The sequence below is a fragment of the Globicephala melas genome, chromosome 3, assembly GCF_963455315.2.
Source record: "Globicephala melas chromosome 3, mGloMel1.2, whole genome shotgun sequence".
Taxonomy (NCBI): Eukaryota; Metazoa; Chordata; class Mammalia; order Artiodactyla; family Delphinidae; genus Globicephala; species Globicephala melas.
The window spans coordinates 158,246,369-158,271,860 of record NC_083316.1 but is presented as its reverse complement, the minus strand read 5'-3'; the positions used below and the strand labels follow the sequence as shown (position 1 = coordinate 158,271,860).

General features: G+C 48.4%; 1 protein-coding gene across 11 annotated transcripts in view; it reads left to right on the top strand.

Annotated features, from left to right (window-relative positions):
• EPS15L1 (epidermal growth factor receptor pathway substrate 15 like 1) overlaps nt 1–25,492 on the top strand; it is a 101,089-nt gene continuing 75,597 nt past the window's right edge. For 10 of the 11 annotated variants that reach the window (XR_009563531.1, XM_060296818.2, XM_060296819.2 and 7 more), the window contains exons 1-4: nt 1–88; nt 23,068–23,109; nt 23,308–23,397; nt 23,862–23,909. Coding sequence is in view for 9 of the 11 variants with exons in the window: in XM_060296818.2 (XP_060152801.1) it covers nt 56–88; nt 23,068–23,109; nt 23,308–23,397; nt 23,862–23,909 (213 nt within the window). In the remaining 2 variants the exon portion in view is untranslated. The remainder of the gene's footprint in view (nt 89–23,067; nt 23,110–23,307; nt 23,398–23,861; nt 23,910–25,492) is intronic. The other variant, XM_060296820.1, reaches the window with a different exon arrangement.

The window sequence follows — 25,492 nt, the reverse complement described above, 5'->3', positions numbered from 1 at the left end:
CACGCGCGGCCCCGCCCTGTTTCCCCCGGCGCTCTGAGCCCGAGTCCGCGGGAAGATGGCGGCCCCGCTCATCCCCCTCTCCCAGCAGGTACGGGCTGGCTAGGAGGGCGGGCGGCGGGGGCTGCGCCGCCGCCCGTGCGGGGCGCTAGGCGGACGCTGCGGGGAGGCCTAAGCGCGAGGAGGCCTAGCTGGGCGGCGGCGGCTCGCGCTGAGGGGCCCCGGCGGAGGGCGGGCGTGTGGTCCTGAAGGTGACAGGCCGGTCCGGCCTTCGGCCTCCCGCACCAGAGCGACCCAATGCGGGCGGCGACCCCGCAGGCGGGGCCGCAGTGTGTGTCTGTTCCACCCGGGGCCCGGCGTTCTCCGCAGCTTCCAGGGCGGGTGATGCACGGTAGCATTGGGCTGCCTTCCGGGGAGGTGGGCCAGGGGAGCAAGCATTTCTGCGGGTGCGGCAGCCTCGCGGGTCTTTGTCTCCTGCCGGGTCCCAACGCCGGGGCGGCAGTGTCCCCGCCGCGGCGGAGGGCAGAGCCCCGCCGGAGCCAGGACCTGCCAGCAGTGCGATCCCGGACTCTTCTCTTCTTCCACTGGGAGCTCCTTCCGCCACCCCTACGCCGTGAAGGGGGTCGCAAGTCTCCGGGCGCCTTGCGGTGCCCTCAGATCAGCCAGATGCTCTTACTAAGGGGCAGTATCAGTGGCGCGACACAGACGTGCAAAAAGAGCCATGCGCAGGCAACCCTGCCTTCTGGGAGCGACGTTCATTCATTTATCCATCCGTCAAATGTGCGTCGGGCCAGGTGCTGGGAGCGCAGCAGTCACCCAGACCAACAAGGTTGCTGTTGTCCTGGAGGCGACACTCTCGTGGGAACTAGAAACTACCTGTGGCCTGCTAGTAACAGCTGCTTTTATTTGCTGAATATCTGTGTTGTACCAAGCACCGTATTATACGCACTTTGCCAGAATTATCTAGCACAGCATTGGGATTGAGAGTGAGGACACAGGGTCACATCATCTTGTGTTCAGATCTTGACTCCAAGGCTTACTTCTCTGACTGTCCTTGGACGAAGCTCTTAGCCTCTCTATGCCCCAGCCACCTCATTTGGAAAATGGGAATATAAAAAAAGTATTGGGGTTAGGTGAAGATTAAGCATGTAAAGCACTTAGAACAGTGCTTGGCACATCGGACTCACTCATTGATTCTGTAATTATAACCATTATTTAATTCTCTGGTAGATTTGGACATTTGGAAATAGAGATTACAGCTGTGAGAATGCCAAACCCCAGGAGAGCTGTTAGGCAGGTTGACATGACTGGTCAGCTGATCCAAGGAGAGAGACAGTGCGTACTTGCTAAATATTGCCAGAACTAGCCAATTTGTAACACTGTCACTAAATTAAAAGCATTAGAGACCAGTGGTTATGAATTAACAGATATGAAAGTGCTCTGTAAACTATTAAGTGCCCTACAGATGTTGGGTATTATTATTGATAGCCAGTTGCTACCTTTTAGGGTATGGTGGGGGGTGTGTGTGTGTGTGTGTGTGTGTGTGTGTGTGTGTGTGTGAGAGAGAGAGAGAGAGAGAGAGAAACAGGCTTAGGCTCATTTAATGAGGAAGCGCCCCTGGTTTTTAAAACTTCCTATCCACTTTTTGGCACCTGCCTTAATTTGAACTTTTTTTAAAATTAATTAATTAATTTTTTTGGCTGCGTTTGGTCTTCATTGTTGCGCGTGGGCTTTCTCTAGTTGTCGCGAGTGGGGGCTACTCTTTGTTGCAGTGCACGGCCTTTTCATTGTGGTGGCTTCTCGTTGGGGAGCACGGGCTCTAGGCGCGTGGGCTTCAGTAGCTGTGACACACGAGCTCTCAAGCTCAGGCTCAGTAGTTGTGGCGCACGGGCTTAGTTGCTCCGCGGCATGTGGGATATTCCCGGACCAGGGCTCGAACCCGTGTCTCCTGCATTGGCAGGCGGATTCTTAACCCCTGCGCCACCAGAGAAGCCCTTAATTTGAACTTTGATGACAATAGCTAAGGTTAATTGAGTGCTTTAGAGTTTATTAAGTGCTTATCCACACAACGAAGAGAGGGGATTCTTACTTCTTACGTTACTGATGAAGGATTAGCTTTAGAGGAAGGCAGTGGTTTGCTGCTGTGAAGTAAGGTGTGAAAACCTGAATCAGGTCATGTGATTCATCTGCTTAGCACCTTTTAGAACAAAATCCCAATCCCTCCCCAGGAATCCCTGCTGGTCAGGTGCCTGCCAGCCTCCCCTGCTTCTTTCTCACCCTGGCACCCACACTGCAGCCATACTTGCGGCTTTTCTGTTCTGCTCGTAGTTTAAGCTCTGTCTGTCCTTATGATGTCCCATGGGCTGTTCCTCCTTCCTGAAGCGCTCATTCCTATTTCTTACCTTCGTGGTGCCAGTGCCTGGCTCCTTTCAGGTGGCAGCTCAAATGTCATTCTCCCCAGAGGCCTTTGCTGGTTACCTGTTGTAAGTCCCCCTCCCCTAGCACTGTGCCTCCGCCACACCACCCGTCAGCACCAGTCATGGTCCACAGATGTCTGTGGGTCTCTTTGCTGTCTGTGTCCCCATTAGACCAGACATAGATCTCTTGCTCAGTGCTCCTGACTCTGTGCTCAGCACCCAGGGGGTGTCAGGTAAACCCATGAAGCAGGGACCAGTGAGTTGCATCACCCAGCACCCTTCACAGGTGGCTTTTCTTCCCTCCATGTGGCCTGGGGTCTGGGCCCTTGGGGGTGGGAGCATATTTGAACGAGGAGCTCGACAGCCTGAATCCCCTGGTCTCTGACAAGTTCAGGTCATTGACTGGTGTGCTTTTTCCTTTTCCTTTGTTGAATGATGGCATGGCCAGTCTTCCTTCCTTGGGTAATTATGTCAACATTTACACCTGTTAAGTGAAGCACTGCGCCACATGTTCCTGTCAACCCAGGTGTGAGGCACAGACCTATCAGGCGCTTCCAGTCTAGCTGAGGCTAACACGAGTTCAGTTCAGTCTAACACGAGTTCACAGTTATTACAGGGGAAGCATGCATATAATTCCAGGATAATTTCTGGTTGGGGTCACTAGGGGAGCCCCCTGGAGCAGGAGGCCGTGGTCTGGTTGGATTGAGGTGTAGGGCACACTTGGAATGTGGATGGCCAGCTGAGGGTGAGTGAAGCGGGTAGCCAGTGGGATTGTGGATGGTGGGGTGTTTTTCCTCTGCCTCCAGCCCTGTCTGCGTTTTTCCCATCAGCATCTTTCCTGGTCTGCTCCCTACTCTGCCATATCTGTGATGTCCCCTCCCCATGTAGTCTCCTCTGACCCTGAATATAAATCTTGTCAATTTGAAGAGTAGGTAGTTCTCCCTCTAGAAGTGATTTTTTCCTCCATCAATGTCTCATTGATTTATGTTTCTCCCAGCGCCCCCCTTCACCTCTCCTCTTTAATTGCGGCCCACCCTGGAAATGCACCTGTGTCCCTTACCCCCTTTGTACCCCCTTGTGCTCTTGTAGGCAAGGTCACCAGTAACCTACAAGAGCACACGGTGGTCCTTAACCCCAGTGGCCTGTCCTTGGGACTGGTCCTCCTTGAGCCCTGCAACACTTGTCCGTCACTGTAGCCTGCCCTCAGCCTTTACTGTCTCTCTTCTCCCAAATTTCAGCCTCTCCTGTTTGCATCCTTTCTTTCTGTTTGTTCCTGCCTCTGGTGCAGAGCACTCTTAACACTGCCTCCCAACCCTCCCCACCCCGCAATGGCTAGAACCTCATGCTGTGACCTCCTGCTGCATCCTGCCTGCCCCAGAGGCCTCTTTGGTGGTGTCTTCCTTCAGCCCCATCTGAACGGAAGTTCTCCCTCCTGTACCTTCTGTGGGTCCCTTGCATGGCCACCAGACCCAGGGAACAATGGTAATGGGAGGAGAGCGTCAGGCTCAGTGACAATGAGCGTCTGCCCAGTGCCCAAGGAGTTCCTTCTTCCTTCCTCCCCACTTAGTCGTATGCTTCTTTTTAATGGGTACCACTGTTTTAAGAGTGTTTTATTCCCATTTTTCAAACGGGAAACTGAGACCCAGAGAAATTAAGTAACTTGCTGAAGTCCCATAGCTGGTGGGTGCAGAGCTGGGGTTGACCCACATCTGTCTGCCTGCAGAGCCCTGCTCTTTCCGCTCTTCTAGGCAGCCTGCTGGCCCACAGCAGCACCAGGCAAATGTGTCTGGAATGAAGACTCAGTGCTTGGGACACTTGTTTGTCCTTTTGTCCCTTGTTTTTTCCTCCAAAATAATTGCTAGTTTCTGTGTCTTACTAGAATGTTAATGCAGTATAAATTGGGGTGGTGGTGGTAGTCAGGTTTTATTTATTTATTTTTATTTTTAAATTAATTCTTATTGGAGTACAGTTGCTTTACAATGTTGTGAGAGCCAGGTTTTAGAGTAAATTTGGCTCACCCTGTAAGATCCAGAGTTCCCTGGCTGTCTCTGTCTTACTGACCTGCCTCAACCTGGTTTTTGTTGACTACGTGGCTCCTGGTAAAGCACGAACATGTAAGTTTTGCCTCTTCTGCCCCAACTTTGAGCCTTAAAACAACTTTCCCCTGCCTGGTTCTTAATCCTGATCGGTTGATCGGGGAAGCAAGTGACTGTTTTTGATCAGATGTATTGGATAGAGTGTCCACTCTCTGATGCCTCAGGCTGTGCCGACAGCCCCGGCCACCGGTGGTGAGAGGCACCTCATCAGCCCCACTCCAGGGCTGCTGTCCACTTTGACCTGAACTGAGCAGCCAGCACTCACTCGGAAAGCTACTCGATATTCTTCCTCGGGACGGTGCTCTTGGAGCCCCATTATCATTTGAGGCCCCTTCAGGGTGCCTGTTTTTCAATGTTAGGGTTCCCAGATATTCTTTCAGTGACCTCAGTTATGCAGTACTTTCTGCACCTCAGTTTCCCCATCTGCAAATTGGGAATAATACTCTATACCTGTTTTATCTGTCTCACAACAGTGGAGTGTCAGAATCCCTCAGGGTGATAGACGTGTGCGCAAAGTGCCTTCATTTGTGTAGCACACTGTTTGTTCAGGCATTTACTGGGCATCTTCTCTTGGCTGGTGCTTTCTGGGCAGCAGGATGTACCAGCAAACCTGAAGACCATCCTACCCCAGGGAGCTGAGGTTCTAAGGAGAGGAAGCAGACGTACAGAAATGAACAAACACGTACACAGTATAGTGATGCCATCTGCGCTGTGAGAAGTGTAAAGCCGAGGAGGGCACAGTCAGACGCGGAGGTCTGGGAAGGCCTGGAGTCCACACAGGCTCTAAGGACTGAGTAGGAAAGGCATTTGGATGGCTCAGATTATCCTCCCAGTCATCCTGGTCAGTCATCCTTGCTTTATATAAAGGGGTAAACTGAGGCCCAGAGACCTTATGTCACTTGCCAAAGGTGGCACCCAGCAAGCTCACGCTGGCACGGCTCTTCTGACCCCCGTCCTGGGCTCTGCGTTGCACTGCAGTTTCCTGTCTTGGAATTTTTTTTTTTTTTTAAGCTGCCAAACGTTATGGTAGTGTGAGGTCTCATTTGTTTTTAAACAGTGGTCCTGCTACTTCATCATTAGGTTCTATGGAGTCTGTTGGAGAGAAGATCACTTGTTTACATTTTTATTTTATTGTTTTTGAATGGGGAGGGGGAGATGGAAAGACCTGCTCGTCGTCTTTATGAGGGATCAGCGGGCTTCCCTGCTGCAGTGGGTACTCACTGCTTCCAGAGGCTGATGGAGGAGAGAGTGGGCCATGCCCAGCCCCCAGGGAGAGTGCACTCTGCTCAGGCTGGGGAGGCTCAGGTCCGAGCTGGAGGAGGGCCGGGTGACTTGCTTGCACTTGGGTGTGTTGGAGACGCTTGCCTGGAGGAGAAGGGGCATTTGGACTGGGCTGTGGAGATCCTGGGAAGGGAGGGAGGCATGGCATTTCTGACAGAGGCAGAGCAGAATGAGCGAAAGCCAAGAAACTGGAACTCCAGCTCAAAGGGCCGAATGTGAGGCCGGGGATGGGACTTCGGGGTACATGTCCCTCTTTTAACTAGGGTGACTTAGGGTTGAAGGGAAGAAGGTGGCATGGTAAAATGGGACACAGGAGTCTGTGCCTGGCCTACAAATTGGCCTGAGACAAAAGGGCCTGACAGGGTGTCTGCTTGTCTAGAGAGTAGCTGACGCAGACGTGGGGGAGGAAAGGAGATCTGCCGGCTCTGTGGCCCAAAGGCTGCTCCTGCGTGGAGTGCTTTGCCCGCCACAGCAGTCTTACTGCTACAGGCTGATGGAGGGGGAAGTAGAGGTTACAGATGACCGCAAACAGCCGTCTCCTCAGATTGCCGCCCGGTTCTGCCTGCTGAGTGGGATTGTTGTAGTTCTTGATAGCAGAATCGATTTGCTGACTGTGTTCTGGACTGCCTGATAGAGAGTTGGTTCTCCTCCTTTTGTACATACTGGCTGAAAGCAGGGAAAGGTGGTGCCTAGCCGTCACTGTCTATGGACTGGATCAGGCCTCTGCCCCACCCAGCACACGGCACCCCTGTATCCTGCACCTCCCAGACCTGTTGCTCTGCCCTGCAGCCCCTAGGCCCTTCTTTCAGTTGCTTGCATATTCTCTCTTGCCTCAGGGCCTTTGCACATGGTATTCATGGCCTCTCTGGATTGTTCTTTCCCCCACTTCATCTCCGGTTAATCCCTACTCCTCTTCATATCTCAGCTGCCACATCACTTGGCGTGACAGCCTGGCCCAGCTTTTCTGTTACTGCCTTTGGGGATACTCTGTATTTTTCCACATACCAGTTTGTAATTTTCTATTGGTGGGAGTATTTGATTGATGGTCTTTCTCCCGCACTGCCTAGACCATGTCAACAAAGGCAGGGGCTGTGCAGGTTTTAATTTGACCTCGTACCCTAGGTGCTAGGAGTCATCTGTTGAACTAAAGGCTGACGGGTAGGGCAGGTCCACTTTATGAGAGGCAGTTAGGAGCTCTGGCAGTTCTTGAGGAGTGAAGTGACACGTTTAGATTGTCTGACTGCTTATACAGGGAATGCCCAGAGCTGGGTACTAGCTCAGAGACATTTGCTGTGCTACAGTCCTGAAGTGGTACAGAGCAACCTGGCCTGAGGTTTCTGGAAGAGCAGAACGGCTGATGATCAAAGGAATATGTGGATTGGCTACCAGTACAGGGATCCTCTGAGTGGGGGCAGGAAGCAGGAGGAAGAAGCAGGTGTGGTGTGGGCAGCCAGCAGGACAAGACAAGCCTTTGTGGGAGCCAGGTGGGTGGCACCAGGTGGTGGCTGTGTCAGTTGAGACCAGACCTTCATCACCTTTGCAACAGGCCCTCCAAGCTGGGCCAGACCCAACATTGAGGCACAGCCCATCTCCTGGGGACCCCCCCCCACAGTGTTACATTTACTGAGCACCTACTTTGTGCTGGCTCAGACCCAAGATAAATAAAACTGAACACCTGCCCTTCAGATGGCTGAACTGGAGCCGGACTCCCAGGCACGGATAATCCGGACACCCTGTGGCGGACATCCTCGTGGAGGTCCAGTGGTAGCCCGCAGAAGTGGAATGAATTGCCTCCACTGGGCTGGACATAGGAGAGGAGGAAGAGGAGACCTGCATCTCCCTTCTTCTTTTCCCTCCTCTGTTCCAGTAGGACCGGAGGAAGCAGAGGTGTGCAGCCTTTCAGTCTGGCTGCTTGTCCCTCCACCCCCATCTTTATAGTTTGCCCCTCCTATCCGCTCTGCCCAGTCAAAGCCCCTGTTCCCAGACGCTGGTCACCCGGGGTGTCCCAGAGTGGTGTTGCGGAGAGATTTGGGGCACAGGTCTTGCATGCAAGTAAGGGAGTGTGGTTGGATACCCACTTTGTGCCCATTCACCACTGACTCCCTGTTAGTGAGGTGTCATTGTCATCATTCTTGTGCTTATTTCTGAACAAGGAAACTGAAAAGGGAGAGAGGTAAAATGCCTGGCGTCAGACCCCCTGGGGAGGTGGGGTGTCTCGGTTGGCCCACAGATCTAAAACTCCCGTGGATGCCACGCTGTGGGCTCCTGGGAGGGCAGGAGCAGCTCTATCCCTGCTGTGTCCCAGCATCTGAAGCAGGCAGGTGGTGGTCACCTGTTGATTGATTGCTGCGTGCTCTGAATAGCAGCCAGGAGCGCAGTATCTCTCTAGCTGCTCTTGTTGGTAGTTGATTGGTGGGAACATTTTGTATTTTATGTCTTGGGTGAAGAAACAGGCATGTACGTACTCTACTGGTGACGAAAGTCAGGGCACCCCCCTCACCCCTGGGCAACCATCCTGATGGCCAGGCCCCCACCCCTCCCCAGGGTTCCCGATGCCTCTTCACTTCTGCTGTGAGAGGGTGTGAGAAGGGGTTCTCTGATTTACTCGTGACAGTAACAAGCATCCCTGTTGATCCATAGAAGATTGGCTTTTCTTAACCCACATAGGATGGGCTTTTCAACTTTACATTTCCAGTGGAGAAACAAAACTATCTTCTTTCAGGCTGTTTTTAAAGAGGAAAGATTAAACAAGAAAAAAACTTGACAGTGAGCCCCTCTTTAGGAGACTGCTTAACAAGGACTCTGAAGTTTTGGGGATGGATTAGCCCTCTAAATTCCCCCACACCCGAGAAACGGCACTATTGGAGGTCCCAGAACCCTATAGACTTTGGTATGTGTGATCACAGATGTTTCTTCCTTTGGGTGTCTTCTTTGATAAAGATTAGGGCGGCTTCTGTGCCCTCAGTGCACCTCTACATCCATTTTGAACATTTTGAACACTACCTCTGTGGAGAAGAGGGTTCCCAAAGGGATGAGCTGATACCCACGATGCCTAGTGGATCGGGCAATCCTGTGGGTCACTGTGGTGCTCACACATCAGGCCATGGAATCAGCATTTTATTTCAGGCCAAGTTTTTAGTTATTGGCATTTGACTTTTTGATTTTTTTGTTGCCTTTTTGCCACCGGAAAATATTCTTTAATTCACAACCCTGTAAGTGGGTTTTTATAGGTATGTACTTAGCCTACTATGTGTGAAATTGTATGTTTAAAAAAAACAACCACTGAGACTAAGAGAACTGATAAAGACTGTTCTGTCCTGGTGTTGGGAGCAGCTCAGCCAACTAGTTGAGTGAGAAAACGAGTACGATATGTACTATAGAGTGTTCAACATTTGGTGAAATATTTTATTGTTTGGTAAAAAGATCATTTGTCACGGCCAGCTGTAAGGATGACAATTCTTTGTAGATAAAACCTGTCCTTCTGTCTCAGTAACAATAATAACAACCACCATAAAAATAGTTATAACAACTGCTTCCCTTTGTAGCGTGTGCTTTACCTACATATTCTTCTTTTTTTTTGAGTGTATGATTTTTTTTTATACTGGAGTATAATTGCTTCACAGTGGAGTATAATTACTTCACAATGTTGTATTAGTTTCTGCCAGTACAACAAAGTGAATAAGCCCTATGCACACACGTATCCCCATATCCCCTCCTTCTTGAGCCTCCCTCCCACCCTCCCTTTCCCACCCCTCTAGGTGGTCACAAAGCACCGAGCTGATCTCCCCGTGCTATGCAGCAGCTTCCCACCGGCCATCCATTTTACATTTGGTAGTGTATGTATGTCAATGCTACTCTCTCACTGCGTCCTAGCCTCCCTTTCCTCCCTGTGTCCTCAAGTCCGTTCTCAACGTCTGCATCTTTATTCCTGCCCTGCCACTAGGTTCATCGGTACCATTTTTCTAGATTCCATATATATGTGTTAGCATACAGTATTTGTTTTTCTCTTTCTGACTTACTTCACTCTGTATGACAGACTCTATGTCCCTCCACCTCACTACAAATAACTCAAATTTCGTTCCTTTTTATGACTAATATTCCATTGTATATATGTGCCACATCTTCTTTATTCATTCATCTGTCAATGGGCATTTAGTTACCTACTTATTCTCATTTGATACTTTTATAGGAATGGTCAGGGCAGTCACTGTATTATCTCCATTTTACAGATGGGGAAACTGAGGCCCTGAAAGGCTTTGTAGCTTTTCACTCTGCCTCTGAGGGGTGGAGCTTTTTTTTTAATAAATAAATTTATTTATTATAATTTTTGGCTGCGTTGGGTCTTTATTGCTGCGTGTGGGCTTTCTCTAGTTGCAGCGAGCGGGGGGCTACTCTTCATTGCAGTGTGCGGGCTTCTCATTGTGGTGGCTTCTCTTGTTGCAGAGCACGGGCTCTAGGAGCGCAGGCTTCAGTAGTTGTGGCTTGTGGGCTCTAGAGCACAGGCTCAGTAGCTGTGGCTAGTGGGCTCTAGAGCACAGGCTCAGTAGTTGTGGTGCACAGGCTTAGTTGCTCCGCGGCATGTGAGATCTTCCCGGACCAGTGCTGGGACTCGTGTCCCCTGCATTGGCAGGCGGATTCTTAACCACTGTGCCACCAGGGAAGTCCGAGGGGTGGAGCTTTGTCTGCCTGAGAACTGACCATTCTCCACCCATCTTACCCACTCCCTCTCGAGGTTTCATCTAAATCTCACCTGTGCCATGAACAAACTTTTCCTGAAGGTATGGGCCCAGCGCTGTGGGTTGGGTTGAATAAATGTGAAACCTCCACCCCCCAAGTAGTGAAATGTAGGGAGGGGGTCCGGTCATAACAGTAGCCTTAACATAAATTAGGAGTGTGGGAGAGGGGGACTCATTTCAGCTCGGAATTTGGGCGACGTCTTACAGCAGGGGGTTTGGTGCTGGGGCTGGAAGGTAACTGGCTTTCATCAGGCAGATCCCCCCTCCCCCCAGGATAGTTTGTGCCCAGACAAGGGTGAAAGGTGCACAGTGTGTTCAGTAGAGCATCTGCCAGACCAGGAAGGAAGGCGGGGCTTGACGGCTGTTTGTGTGTCTGTGAGCAAGTGAGCGTGTGTGTGTGTGTGTGTGTGTGTGTGTGTGTGTAGGGGTGAGTTTGGGGGAAGTTAACCTGGCAGGGCCAGGAGGTGGCTTTGGGGTGCATCGAAAGCATGGCCGGGTGGAGCTTCACACTCCCTCAGCAACCACAGAGCATCTTTTCGTTTTGGCGTGACCTCGTGCCACATGGGATGGAGGGGGAAGCTGGTGAAGGTGAGGTTCCACCTGAGAGGCTGGGACCTGGTCACAGGTGTGTGCAGAGCGAGGAGGGGGTTGAAAGGCCATTCTCGCTGCTCTGTCTACCTAATCCCTCCCTGCCTGCCCGGCAGGACAAAGCTCCATTCCTGTGCTGCCCTTGCCAGTGCCTTTGTGTGTTTGTTCCCTGACCAGACCGTGATGTGACGCTCTGCTCTGCGGTGGCGGGGACGGCCCTTCTGCTCACAGTGGAATCCGGGAGCTTGGCTTGGTGCCTGCTGCCTAGAGGGCTCCTAGGCTCTGAGGAAGAGCAGTGGGCAGTGGGCGGCTGATCGTGCCACCTACAGAGGGGAGCAGGGAGGAGGCACAGAGAGCTGCTGACTCGATCTGCCCTGGGGATCCCTGGGTCCTCGTGTAATGTTGGGCCAGGGCTCAGAAGATGGCAGGGATGTTGGAACCCTGGGGTGGCCGATGTAGAAAAGGAATTTTGGGAAGGTTCGGGGCACACTTGGGGAAAGTTGGGAGCACCATGAGAAACGGGTGCTTTCAAGGAGGGCTGTAGGTGCCCTGCTGTGTAGGGGGCACTTACTGCTAAGATGTCGCCCCTATGAGTCTCCCCAGGGCCTCTTCAGGGCCTGGTCCATCGAATGGATGAAGGAAAGAGAGAATGGAAATGATGGGGCGGGGGGTGTTCTCTGTGATGCCTGGAAGAGTGGTGTCTAGGGAGGCCTGCAGGGAGGCCAGGGCTACGTTGATCTTTTTATTTATTTATTTTTTAATTAAAAAAATTTTTTTTGGTGTGGGGGCACTCCACGAGGCATGCAAGATCTTAGTTCCCCTACCAGGGATCGAACCCATGCCCCATGCAGTGGAAGCACAGAGTCTTAACCACTGGACCATCAGGGAAGTCCCCAGGGCCACGTTGATCTTAAGCGGCAGTGTTTGGCTGGAATCTGCTCCCTGCCCCACCCACGCTGCCTGGGCAAGGTCCCTTTCCAGTGCCATCCACCTGCTCCTCTGCATGGCCGTACTCAACCCTGTACCCCTCTCTCTGTGCCCATCCTCTGGTCCCCACAGGACCCCACTCCCTTGGTGTTTTCTTGCCAACGGCACCTCCTTTCTCCGTTGTGGGCCTGTCTTCCCCCAGTGCATCCGTGTGGGGGTGCTCCTCAGCCTGTTGGTTGTCTCGTGTCCCCTCGGGCAGGCTCAGCAGTGTAGCCGCCGTCTCCCTGCCCTCACAGGTGGGTGTCTGTGGGCTACAGAGTCGCCCTCCATCCTGTCTTTTCCTCATAGCACTTACAGCCCGCTGTGTGTGTTGTCATGTCTAATGACATTCTCCTCCAGACCAGGAGTTCCGAGAGGCTGGGGTGGGGGCGTGGTCCCCTTATTCACTGTTGCACCCCATGGAGGCCAGTGCCTGGGATCAGGCAGGCACTCCATAGATACTGCTGGAATGGAAAAGAGATTTCCACCTCGACGTCCCATAGGGACATCCCGGAGAAAAATGTTCAAGGGGGAACAGCCCCCTCTCATCTGCATGTTTCCGCATCGTGGATGGCTTTGGGCCTCATTCTCCTGGAGGACGATGGCAGTCTCTCCCTAGCTTCCTCCCCTCCCTCCTGTCACCCGATCCGAGTAGCTGAGTGCATACTCAGTTCACCTTCACAAGCGCGTCTGCTCAGGTCGCCTTCAGAAGGACAGGATGATGTTCTGACCTCTCAGCAAGGGGTGTGCAGACCTGTCATGTCATTGCGTCTGCCATTTCTGCCTGGTCCTGCATCCTGTGCAGGGCAGTGTGTTGGAGCAGGAAGGCTGCCTCCAGTGACTTTTGTTCCTTCCTCACTTCTGTTTCCGGTAGATGGGATTGAGAGTGCTGGACTCCTGGAGCATGGAAGCTTTCACACCTTGATTCTGTGTTCTTCCAGATGGCGTCTCACCCTAAACTACCCCTGCCTGGCTTGTTCACATTGATGCCTCATTGTGTGTCTAGACTTTCAGTTGTGGTTCTCTTGCTCCTTGGTTCTCCTTTTAGGAGAACTCCCCCGTGTCACGTCCCCACTGCAGGCCCTGTGTTCTGCGTGGCTCGGAGGGAGGCCCTGCATTCTGTGCCAAGTGGCAGGCACACGTCTTCAGCTGGCCTTCGTCATGGCGGTCATTTGGGTCCCTGGGGAGAATCGTGTATCATCCTTCAGATCCCTCTTCTCCTTTCGCGTCTTCTTTTCCTTTTTCTGTCCTATTTACAAAAAGCAGTGTGTGCTAACGTGGATCACTGGAGCACTCAGAAAGCCGGGAGAGGCAACCAGTTCACAAGTAGGAATCACTGTACACATGTGGTGTCCGTCCTGCCAGGTTTAGATCCAAGTGGATGTGATCACTGTGTGCTTACCAGCCAGGTCATAACTGCGTGCTGATTTGGGCCCTCCCTTTTCACTTGAGCAAACATCGTAAACGTTCTGCCTGTGCCATTTTTACCGCTTTGTGGTATTCTGTCCCAAGGAGACAGCAGTTCATTATTGGCTTAACTAGTTCTTGACTATTTCCAGTCCTTTACTGTCACCTGCAGTCCCGCCCTGAAGAAGGGCAAACTGATCCAACCCTCTTGCCCTTCTGCCTTCCTGCATATCTGATCATTACAGAATCCCAGGAGGAGACCCTAGAGTATCGGGAAGGCCTAAAGAAATTCTGGTTTTTATTATTTGACAAAAGCAAATTCTGGTTTTGTCAAATAATAAAAAGAAAGAAATTATTTGTTAAAGAAATTAACAAATAAAGGAATTCTGCTTTTTATCATTTGACAAAAGCACGATCCTGCCAGTGATAAAGCTACTTTTCATTTATCACACTTAAACCTGAAGCAGCTTGTACCATTAAAATCCTTGCCAGAGCAGAAACACATCACATGTTCGTCTTTAATTATGTAAAATTTTAAGCACACTACAAGTAGAGGGAAGAGTTTAATAACTCCTATGTACTCACCACCCGTTCACAACAGATGCCAACGTTTTGCAAATGTCTTTACCCAAGTGTTTTTCATCTTAGAAATCATATTTCAATATGCACTTCTAGTAGCTGAGACTGTTTTCTTTTACATTACCACAGTGCCATACCACAGCTTAATTAATAATAATCTGATACCCAGTCCATATTCAAATTTCCGTGATTATCTAAAAATATCACCTTGTGTTTGGTTGTGAGATCTCCTGAGTCTTTTTTTTTTTAATTTTTAAAATTTTGAGGTAATTGTAGATTCACATGCAATTGTTAAAAAACAATGATGCAGAGAGATCCTGTGTATTCTTTATCTGGTTTTCTCCAGTGGTAATATTTTGCAAATCTGTAGGACACCATCCTAACCAAAACATTGACATTGCTACAGTCAGATGCAGAACAGTTCCATCCCCACAGGGATCTCTCTAGTTGCCCTTTTACAGCCACACCCACTTCCCTCCCATCTCATTCCTTTCTGATCCTTGGCAACCACTAATCTGTTCATTTGTATAATTTCAGCATTTTAATAATGTACAGTGGAATCATACAGTATGTAACCTTTGGAGATTGGCCTTTTTCACTCAGTATAATCCTCTGGAGATTCTCCTGGGTTGTTGTGTATATCCGTAGTTGATTCCTTTTCATAGCCAAGTAGTATTCCATGGTGCTGTGGGACCACGGTTCATTGAAGCAGTTACCCATTGAAGGAGATCTGGCGTGCTTCAGTTTTGGGCGATTATGAATAAAGCTGCACTAAACATTTGAGTACAGGATGTTCTGTGAACTTAAGTCTTCATTTCTCTGGATGAATGCCCAGGAGAGTTGCTGGGTCCTGTGATAGTTGCATGTTTAGTTTAGTTTTTTTTTTTTTTTAATCTGCCAAGCTGTTTTCCAGAGTAGTTGTACCTTTTTACATTCCCACAAGCTCCGTATGAGTGATCCAGTTTCTCTGCATGCTTACCAGTGTCACCAATTCTTTTTTTTTAAATAAATTTATTTATTTATTTATTCTTATTTTTGGCCGCGTTGGGTCTTCATTGCTGTGCACAGGCTTTCTCCAGTTGCTGCGAGTGGGAGCTACTCTTCGTTGTGGTGCATGGGCTTCTCATTGCGGTGGCTTCTCTTGCTGTGGAGCACGGGCTCTAGGCATGCAGGCTTCAGTAGTTGTGGCACGTGGGCTCAGTAGTTGTGACTCGCGGGCTCTAGAGCACAGGCTCAGTAGTTGTGGTGCACGGGCTTAGTTGCTCCATGGCATGTGGGATCTTCCTGGACCAGGGCTCGAACCTGTGTCCCCTGCCTTGGCAGGTGGATTCTTTTTTTTTTTTTTGGCTGCTTTGGGCGTTGGGTCTTTGTTGCTGCACGCGGGCTTTCTCTAGTTGCAGTGAGCAGGGGCTATTCTTTGTTGCAGTGCGTGGGCTTCTCGTTGCAATGGCTTCTCTTGTTGTGGAGCATGGGCTCTAGGTGCACGGGCTTCAGTAGTTGTGGCACGTGGGCTCAGTAGTTGTGGGTCACGGGCTCTAGAGTGCAGCCTCAGTAGTTGTGGTGCATGGGCTTAGTTGCTCCGTGGCATGTGGAATCTTCCTGGACCAGGGCTTGAACCCATGTCTCCTGCATTGGCAAGCGGACTCTTAACCACTGTGCCACCAGGGAAGTCCCGGTGTCACTATTTCTTGTTTTAGCCATTCCAATAGGTGTGTGGTGGCCTCTCACTGTGGTTTTTCAAGACAATTTTTTTTTAACTGAAATATAGTTGATTTATAATATGTTAGTTTCAGGTGTACAGCAAAATGATTCAGTTATATGTGTAACTTTTCAGGTTCTTTTCCATTATCAGTTATTACAGTATATTGAATATAGTTCCCTGTCACAGTGGTTTTTAATTTACATTTCCTAGCTAACGATATGCTGGCCATCTTTTCATGTGGTTATTTGCCATCTGTATATCCTCTTTGGTGAATTGTTCATGTCTTATGCTCCTATTCTCATTGGATTGTTTCCTTTTTTGTTGTTAAATTTTGAGAGTTCTTTATGTATTGCAGATACTAGTCCTTTGTTGGATATGTGATTGGCAAATACAGTTGACATTTGAACAACACAGGTTTGAACTGTGCAGGTCCACTTATATGTGAATTTTTTCTTTTCTTTTTTCTTTATTTAAAAAAAAATTATTTTTTTATTTTTCAGTAAATGTGTACTACAGTACTACTTGATCTGAGGTTGGTTGACTCCATAGATGTGGAACTGCAGGTACAGAGGAACTGTATATGGAGGGCTGACTATAAGTTACACTCGGATTTTTGACTGTGTGGAGGGTGGGCACCCCTAACCCCCACATTGTTCAAGGGTCAGCTGTATTTCCTTCTAATCTGTAGCTTGTCTCTGCATCCTCTTATCAGGGTCTTTTGTAGATCAAACATTTTAAATTTTGATGAGGTCCAGTTTATCAATTTTTTTTCCTTATGAATCAGGTTTTTGGTGGCAAGTCTGAACTCTTTGCCCAGCCCCTGATCCTGAATATTTTCTCCTCTGTTTTTTTAATATTAATTAATTAATTTATTTTTGCTGTGTTGGGTCTTCGTTTCTGTGCGAGGGCTTTCTCTAGTTGTGGCAAGCAGGGGCCGCTCTTTTTTTTTTTTTTGTGGTACGTGGGCCTCTCACTGTTGTGGCCTCTCCTGTTGTGGAGCACAGGCTCCAGACACTCAGGCTCAGTGGCCATGGCTCACGGGCCCAGCCACTCCATGGCATGTGGGATCTTCCTGGACCGGGGCACAAACCCGCGTTCCCTGCATCGGCAGGCGGACTCAACCACTGCGCCACCAGGGAAGCCCTGGGGCCACTCTTCATCGCGGTTCTTGGGCCTCTCACTATCGTGGCCTCTCTTGTTGCGGAGCACAGGCTCTAGACACGCAGGCTCAGTAGTTGTGGCTCACGGACCCAGTTGCTCCGTGGCATGTGGGATCCTCCCAGACCAGGGCTTGAACCCGTGTCCCCTGCATTAGCAGGCAGATTCTCAACCACTGCGCCACCAGGGAAGCCCCTTTCTCCTGTTTTTTCCTAAAAGTTTTATAGTTTTACATTTACGTCCATGATCCACTTGGAATTAATTTTGTAAAAAGTGTGAGACTTAGGTCTCCAGGCTCATTCTCTTCCAATGGATGGCTAGTTGCTCCAGCACCATTTGTGGAACAGGCCTCTTTCCTCCTGAGTGGCTTTTGCACCTTTGTCAGAAGTCAACTGGGAGCATCTGTGTGGGTTTGTTCCTGGGCTCACTGTTCTGTTCCATGGTTCTACGTGTCTTTCCTCCATCACTGCCACACTGTCGTAATTACTGTAGTTTTATAGCAAGCCTTGGAATTGAGTAGACTGATTCCTCCCACTTTATTCTTTTTCAACATTGTTTTAACTCCTTTGCCTTTCTGTATAAATTTTAGAGTAATCTTATCTGTATCAACAAAGAATCATGTTAAGCCTGCGTATCAGGCTTAACATGTGATAAGCCTGCTTATCACATGTTGTTGCTTTGGCCTCCAGAAGGCCATTCCACTCAGTTTATTTTCCCACTGGCAGGGCCCAAGATGTGTTGCCACCTTTGCCAACCCTGCATGGCACCTCTCTTTGACTTTGCCAACCTGATAGCAAACAACTGGCATTTCATTCTATTTTGCTGTACCTAAATTGAACATCTCCCCTAACTTTGCTGCATCTCTTCTTTCAGAATCACCTTTTTCTTATCCTTTGCTCATTTTTAAATTGGGATGTCTTTTTCTTCAGGATTTATGAAAGCTCTTTCTCATGTCTCAGTTCTCTCGGCAGTGTTCACCTTAGCTCTGGCTTAGAAACTTCTCATCTGGCAGTTGGAGTGAGCTGTCAGTTTCAGGGAGGTTCAGGATGCCCCAGTTTTTGCTGATGCTCTTTGAGTGCTACTGAGTTATGTCCCGGTTTCCTTACCTGCAGAATGTGGTCCGGCCTGCCTGGAGGGCCGTGCGCACCGCCAAGGTAATGGTTGTGCAAATAGTGAGGGGAACTATCTCTAAGTGGAAGGCGAAGTGCAAGGATTATCAAGTGAGCACTTCTCTAGCCTTGTTTTTGAGTCAGCATCTTGCTTTCCAAGGAGGAACTCAGACAGGGATGTCTTTTGGTGTAAAGTGCCTAACTTCCTGCAAAACTTGGCAACAGCTTTGAAAAACACAGCCGTTATGGGGTCTCAGTTTTCCTGAGGAAATGGCAGGCTGCGCTGGTTTTCAAGTTAGTTCATATGCTTAAGTCAAGTCTTGCACTTTGACCATGTCTGTTGAATAAAATGTACCATGACATAATCACGTGTTTTGCCTTTTCTTAGGTGAGCATGCACGGAAGGCTGTGCAGTGGCCCTGTGTCTGGCTCTGTCATGCCTGGGCTGTTTTTGCAGGGTGCAGAGTAGGTTAGTGCCACATGGCCTGGGTCTCCTCTGGCTCCGTCACTCCTTGGCTGTGTGACCCTGAGCAAGGTAACCTCAGTCTCCTCACCCATAAATTGGGACGAACAGTAGTACCTGCCCATAGCATTGTTTGGGACAATTAAATGAGGTACAGGATAGAAAATAGTGAGGCTCAGTAAATGTGATCCACTATTTATCAGAACAAGGCATTATACTTTTCTAAAAGTTTTAAAATGAAAATTAATTTGCTTTACAAATGTCATTTTGAAACAAGCAAGGCCAGCGATCATTGCTTTGTTTTGCATAAGAGCTCCCGCCCATGGATGAAAGCAGGAATCAGAGAGCTGGATGGACTCAATCCTGAGATGGTTAGGTGTGGCCAGAACTCCAGTCCTCAGGGTTTCCCCTCCAAAGTAGTACTGCTGTGTTCCTCATCTCAAGCTGGTTTTCTCCAGAATTAAAATTGCGCACACTTGCATGAACTGTGGAGTTTAAAGGCCTCCCAGCAGAAGGATGTTCCCTGATGTGCTGCCCTCCCAGTCTCCCCATTTGTAGGTTGCCTCTGGGGTGGAGGTTAGAGCGAAGAGGCTACAGGAACTTTTCTTAGTATTTTAGGAGATCAGCTGAAAGATCAAATTGAAAGTTATATTGAACTTCAATGAATAATTCAGAGTCAAAGATGGCGTCTTAGCACAGTGGGCTGGTGGAGGAGAACACCCTCCTGGGCCGGCTCCGTCCGTTCTTGAAGCCATCTCAGAGCTGTCTGCAGCCTCTTACACTGAAGGCCTTGTCCCCTGGCCTGTCCTCTGGGCTCGCTTTGGGGTTAGGCAGAGGTGGGCAGCTCTGGTGCCCACTCTCAGCTCTCGGGGGCTCTGTCCCAGCAGAGCGGCTGCCTGTACCAACAAGCTGTTTGTGTCCAAGGTCTCTGCCTGTCACTTGGGGACTCGAGGCCTTAGCAGCATTCATCCTCAGCTCTGTTGCAACGGTGTATTGGGCAGCTTGCAGGTGTGACTCCGCTGTCGCCAGGAGGAAGTAGTGTGGTAAGAGGAAGTGCCATTAGATCTGTTGGTGTTCTCCCTTTACTCCCCCTTCTGCTTATGTAGTGCCTGAGGTATGTGTAATTAAATCAGAACCTTTCACTGCTGTCACTGTCCCAGGTTACCCAAATTGATTCCTGTACTTAGAGAGGAATGGGTGAGGCATATTCTGTGGTTTTCCGTTAGTTGTGGGTCATTTGGGATCAACACTTGGCCATAGACTGTCTGTAGGATGAGCCCTTAGCATCGATGGTCCAAGCTTTGGGCCTGGGGCTTCAGAGCCTTTTCTGGACTATTTGGGGTCTTGTTCCTCTTAATTATGGATCTAGTTCAGAAGCGTTTGGGAAGTTTGAGACAGTTATTAACCATCTATGCTCCAAATATCGTAACTTTTTTTCATTGGAATCGTAGTAGCTTGGAAACCTCTCTCTTGCTTACCATGAGATCTTAAAAAAATCCCACTGGAAATGCATTTCAGACCCGTGCCTCTCTGATTGCTGGCAGGAAGGGGACCTTTGTCAAGGTGGGGGTCCCTAGGGTCTCTGCATTCCATTTCCATGAGCCGGGGCACAGGATGTGCTATCTGGACCCAGCACGGTTACCTTTACTGATAGATGACAACAGCCTGCCTGACTTTGCTTCCTCTTTCAGCCTTACTTCTCCGGGGAGATGTGTTTTGAAAGCATGCAGAACTTTTTTAATTTTAATTAGTTAATTATTTTAAATTGAGGTTATGGTTGACATATAACATTATATTAGTTTCAGGTGTACGATGTAATGATTTGCTATTTATACACGTTGTGAAATGATCACAGTACTTAACATGCATCACCATATAGTTATAAAATCTCTTTTCTTGTGATGAGAACTTTTAAGATCTACTCTTAGCAACTTTCAGTATACAGTACAGTATTATTGACTATATTAACCATGCTGTACATTATATCTCATGACTTATTTTATAACTGGAAGTTTGCACCTTTTGACCACCTTTACCCATTTCACCTACCCCCTATTCCCATCTCTGGCAACCACCCATCTGTTCTCTGTATCTGTGAGTTTGGTTTCTTGTTTTTGTTTTTTAGATTCCACATATAAGTGAGATCATCCAGTATCTGTCTTTCCCTGTTTAACTTATTTCACTTAGCATAATGTCTTCAGGGTTCATTCACATTGTCACAAATGACAAGATTTCCTTCTTTTTAATGACTGAATAATATTCCTCTGTGTGCATGAGTGTGTGTGTGTGTACACACCACAGTTTCTTTATCTGTTCATCCATTGATGAGTAAATATTTAGGTTGCTTTCATGCTTGGCTATTGTAAATAATGCTGCAGTGAACATGGAGTTGTTGTTTGTTTGTTTGTTTTTCTTAGTGTTTTCGTTTCCTTTGGATAAATACCCAAAAATGAAATTGCTGGATCATATGGTAGTTCTGTTTTTAACTTTTTGAAGAACCTCCATACTGTTTTCATAGCAGCTGTACCCATTTGCATTTCCACCAACAGTGTGCAAGGGTTCCCTTTTCTCCACGCCCTCTCCAACACTTTGTTATTTCTTATCTTTCTGATGCTAGCCATTCTAACAGGTGTGAGGTGAGATAGTGTAGTTTTGATTTGCATTTCCCTGATGATTAGTGGTGTTGAGCATCTTTTCACATACCTGTTGGCCATCTGTATGTCTTCTTTGGAAAAATGTCTGTTCAGATGCTCTGCCTATTTTTTAATTGGGTTGTTTGTTTTTTTACTTTTGAGTTGTATCAGTTCATGTGGGGTTTTAAACCCTGGAGATCAAACAGGGTGTGATGGTGGACATTGCCATCTAAGTCATAAGAAGCTAAAGGCGACAGCCTCCCCCAGGACGGTATACACAGGGGCCCAGGGCAGGAGGAACCCTCCCTCCAGGGAGCTGCTGTAGCTGTACATTTAGCTCTTTTTTATTTTTGGCTGCGCCATGTGGCTTGCAGGATCTTAGTACGGCAGTGAAAGCGCAGAGTCCTAACAACTGGACCACCAGGGAATTCCCCACTTAGCTCTCATTTCTTCTTATTGGTGTTGTCGCCTTTTGTTTCTCAAGCCATTGGCCTTTACCCTCCTTTCTTGCTTTTTCACATTGTTCTGCCTAGTTTTTTAGCTTTTTCTGCCTTTTCAGGATTTCCCTCTTTCTTTTCCCGTTTTTCTTTTTTTTTTTTTTGACTTTCCTCTGCTGCCTTTCAGATCTTTTTGCTCTTTTCCTTCTGTTTTCCTTCTCTCTTGCTGGTGTTCTTGTACTTTCGCTTCTTTCTGCATTTGCAGGTGTTGGCATCCTCCAGAGGAGCTGACTGTAATCTGGGCATTATTTTTAACCTGAAATGACTTTTTACAGCACAGCGGAATGCAAGTGTTGGGCTGGTTCAAATCAGTGATTGTAACTGAAGGGAACCCGCCTCCCCCCAGTTTTATTCATTATGAAAAGTTGCACAACAGCATTCAAAGACTTTTAAAATAAACACTGTCATCCCGCCTCTCATCTGGTACTCATTTTTCCTGGCATTCTTCTCTTTACCTGTTTACACACCAGTTCTTCCATAAGATTAAGCATAATGGTGTCTTCTTCACTTTTCTTGCTCACTAAATCAACGGCAAGTTAGCCATGTCCTGCTTTTTTCCCGTCATGAGGTAAAAGACCAACACGTGTAAGCCTTTACAGCTAACATCTTAGTGGCTGCTGAATTCCTACCCCTGCTGGCATACTCCTGCAGATCCCCTCCTCCCCACTGGCGGGTGGCTTGCTGAGGTTGGGAAGAGAGACCGTGACACGGTGGGATGTGTGAGGGTTTGGCCGCCAACCAGGCTGAATCCAGGCGTGGCCTCAATTTGCCGCTTGATCCTAGACTGGGTGGTTACCTTCTCTGAACAGCGACATCTTGGGGAATCTGGAATGTCTGGAACACGGAGTGTCTTCGGTGCCAAGCTGAGGATTTTGAACTTCCTGCCTGTCATTGTGGGAGCAGTCACTGGCCAGCTCGCTCCTGGCGGCCGGGGCTGGTCAGTGGTTTTTGCGCAGCCCTTGGGTGGGCGGCTGGTGGAGGACGAGATGGGTGGGGATGAGACCTGGAGCAGGGAAACCAGTCTGAAGCTTCTGTGACTGGTGATTCATGATGATGTGCAGAAACTCCTGTTCTGGTTCCGGAGCCAGAGAACGATCTCAAAGGATAAGGGTGTCTTTTCCCTCTGAGCTCCTGGACACACCGAAATCCCATCGGTCAGTGAATAGAAAATGGCTCTGGTCTGCTGCTCCTTCCTGAACGACTGTGTTGTTTGTGTTGGAATCGGGATTATTTAAGAGCATTAACATTTCCTTTTTCTAAATCGAGTTAAGTGTGTTATCTCTGAAAATAAACTACAGTCCACGTATAGAGCACGTTTAAAGTGCATAAATTTTGATTTTCATTATTGTGTATTTTAGTGATAACAGAATTGAGGGACACTTTTTTTTAGAAGGGTTTTGTGTCCACCTTTGACCAATATCTGTGGTTTTGTTTACAGATTCCCACTGGAAATCCATTATATGAATCTTATTACAAGCAGGTAAGTTTTCACTAGTGTCTTTTTGGATTGAAATTAGAGTGAGTGACTCAGAAACCACAGCTGTGAATTGCAGCCCAGTAAGGCCTTTCATCCCTTTCTGTTTCCAAATTATCAGCTAGCAGCCAGTGTCATGGGTAATGCTTTTACCTGCTGCTCTGTTGCTGAAGCCTTGTCTCAAGTGTTGCTCCCCAATTCCAGGTAGACCCAGCATACACAGGGCGAGTTGGGGCGAGTGAAGCTGCACTTTTTCTAAAGAAGTCTGGGCTCTCAGACATTATCCTTGGGAAGGTATGTGATGAATGATAGCGATTTCTGTGGCCGCCCTCAGGGCTCCCCCGGCAGGTGAAGGCCGGCCTGTGCAGACCCCTCTTCATGCGGTCTGTACTTCCCTTGGAAGTGAGCTGGCCATTGTGAGCGTCTCGGGTCTGTAATTGGTAGATCCAAGTGCTCTGATGGCTACTGCCACCCTTTGCTTGCATAGCAGACAAGAGGCCTGAGTGCTCTTGGGATCTTGATAGCTATGGATTTATGTTGGCCTTGGAGCCAGGTGTACCTGGGTGTTCTCTGGGCTCTGCCACTGACGGCTGTGTGCCCCTGGGGGGAGGGAGGGGTGAAAGCTATTCACCTGTTCTGAGTCTGTGGCTGCTGTGGCGTATACATAAGGCCCACATGTAGCGATGGTGGCTCCTGTTTTGTGATTAAACAGTCAATGATCAGCGGTCGCACTCACGAGCATTTTTGTGTTTCCACAGATATGGGACTTGGCCGACCCAGAAGGTAAAGGGTTCTTGGACAAACAGGTATATACCCGTATACACAGAGCAAGTGGAGGGGCTGGGCCAGAGCCCCCAGGCCGGGTCACCTCTCCACTTCCTTCCTCGTTGTCTCCACTGACAAGTATTACTGGTCATAAGTGCGGACATCAGACTGTTAAAACGGGAAGGTTTCATTTTGAAATAAAAGTCTTTTGAACTCTTGGAGCCATCTTTCATGGTTAGCGTATCTGGTAATATTTTGTGTGCTTACAAGCAGTTGAAATGTTTTCAAAACGTTTTATTTTGAAATAACTTCAGACTCTGATGGAAGTTGCAAAAAATAGTTCAGTGAGTTCCCGTGTATCATTTCCCAGCTCTCACCAAACCACACTGCTCAGAAGCCTGACTCAGAGCTGACCAGTTTTATTGATACCTGCACTTTCTTGTGGTTTTTGTTTCTGTCGTATATAGTTCTATGTAATTTCATCACTTGCATAGATTCACGTAACCATCACAACAGTCAGGATCAGAACATTCTCAGACCCCAGAGTCTCCCTCATGCAGCCCATTGGTAGTCACACCCTGACCCCTGGCAACCACTGGTTCCTTCTCTGACATAATTTTGTCATTTTGAGAATGTTCTATAAATGGAATGTTATAGTACTTATGATTTTTAAGTGGTCATATTTTAATTTAGTTCAGTCTTTCCCCAAACTATATTCCAAGGGATGTTGTTCCTGGTGTCTCACTGTCCGTGATCCGACCCGTCGGGAAAGCACCGTTAGCTTTTCCTCCCTCGCTTGAGATTCACAGTACACATCTGGGTGTTAAGGGTTCTGAGGATCTTTGTGTAAGAGAGCCCTGTTAACTTTGCTTAATGCAGTTCTTCTAACCTTACTAATGTCCCCATTTCTCTACACTCTACACGGGCATTCTGTAGACATCAGCTTGAGAAAAGCTGCTCTAGTGCTCATCTCTTTGAAGAAGTTTTTAAAACCATAATTGTGTTTACAGTTTTAAAAAGAGTCCATGTTCTTAGGCCCGTTGATCAATTAAAAAAAAACTAGGTGATGCCACACGAGTCCACTAAGACTGTGGCATGGCCAGTTCTGGGTTAGGAGGAGGGCGAGGAGGAGCCAAGGCCCCTGCTGGCCTGGTTCAGGTCCTTTGTCCTTATGTGGGAAGTGAAGTCCACGTCAGGCCATTGGGGAGTAGGGAGGGTGAGTAGGAGATGCTCTGTTCAGTGAGGCCAGGGGCATCCCAGGGAATCGCGAGTGTCAATTCCCAAACAACTGTGTCTATTTCAAACCATTTTTAAAAAGTCAACGCATATTTGAACCATCCTTTAGACTCTTAAACTGCAGTCTGCTACTTTTACAATCTAGCATTTCCTACATGTTGAGATTATTTTTGAAAATACATTTATTTGAAAATACATTTATTTGAAATTTTACGGTGTTCAGAAAGCAATGGGCTAAGTCCATTTTAGCATATTCATTTAAACAGTGCTCCCAGGGTGAGACCAGTTCTGCTCAACACTGTAAGTGACTTGCTCACATGTGGTCTTCCTTGTTGAAGTAAACTGAAATCCCTCTTTCCCCAAAGCCCACTGCTGCAGACAGCTCTGC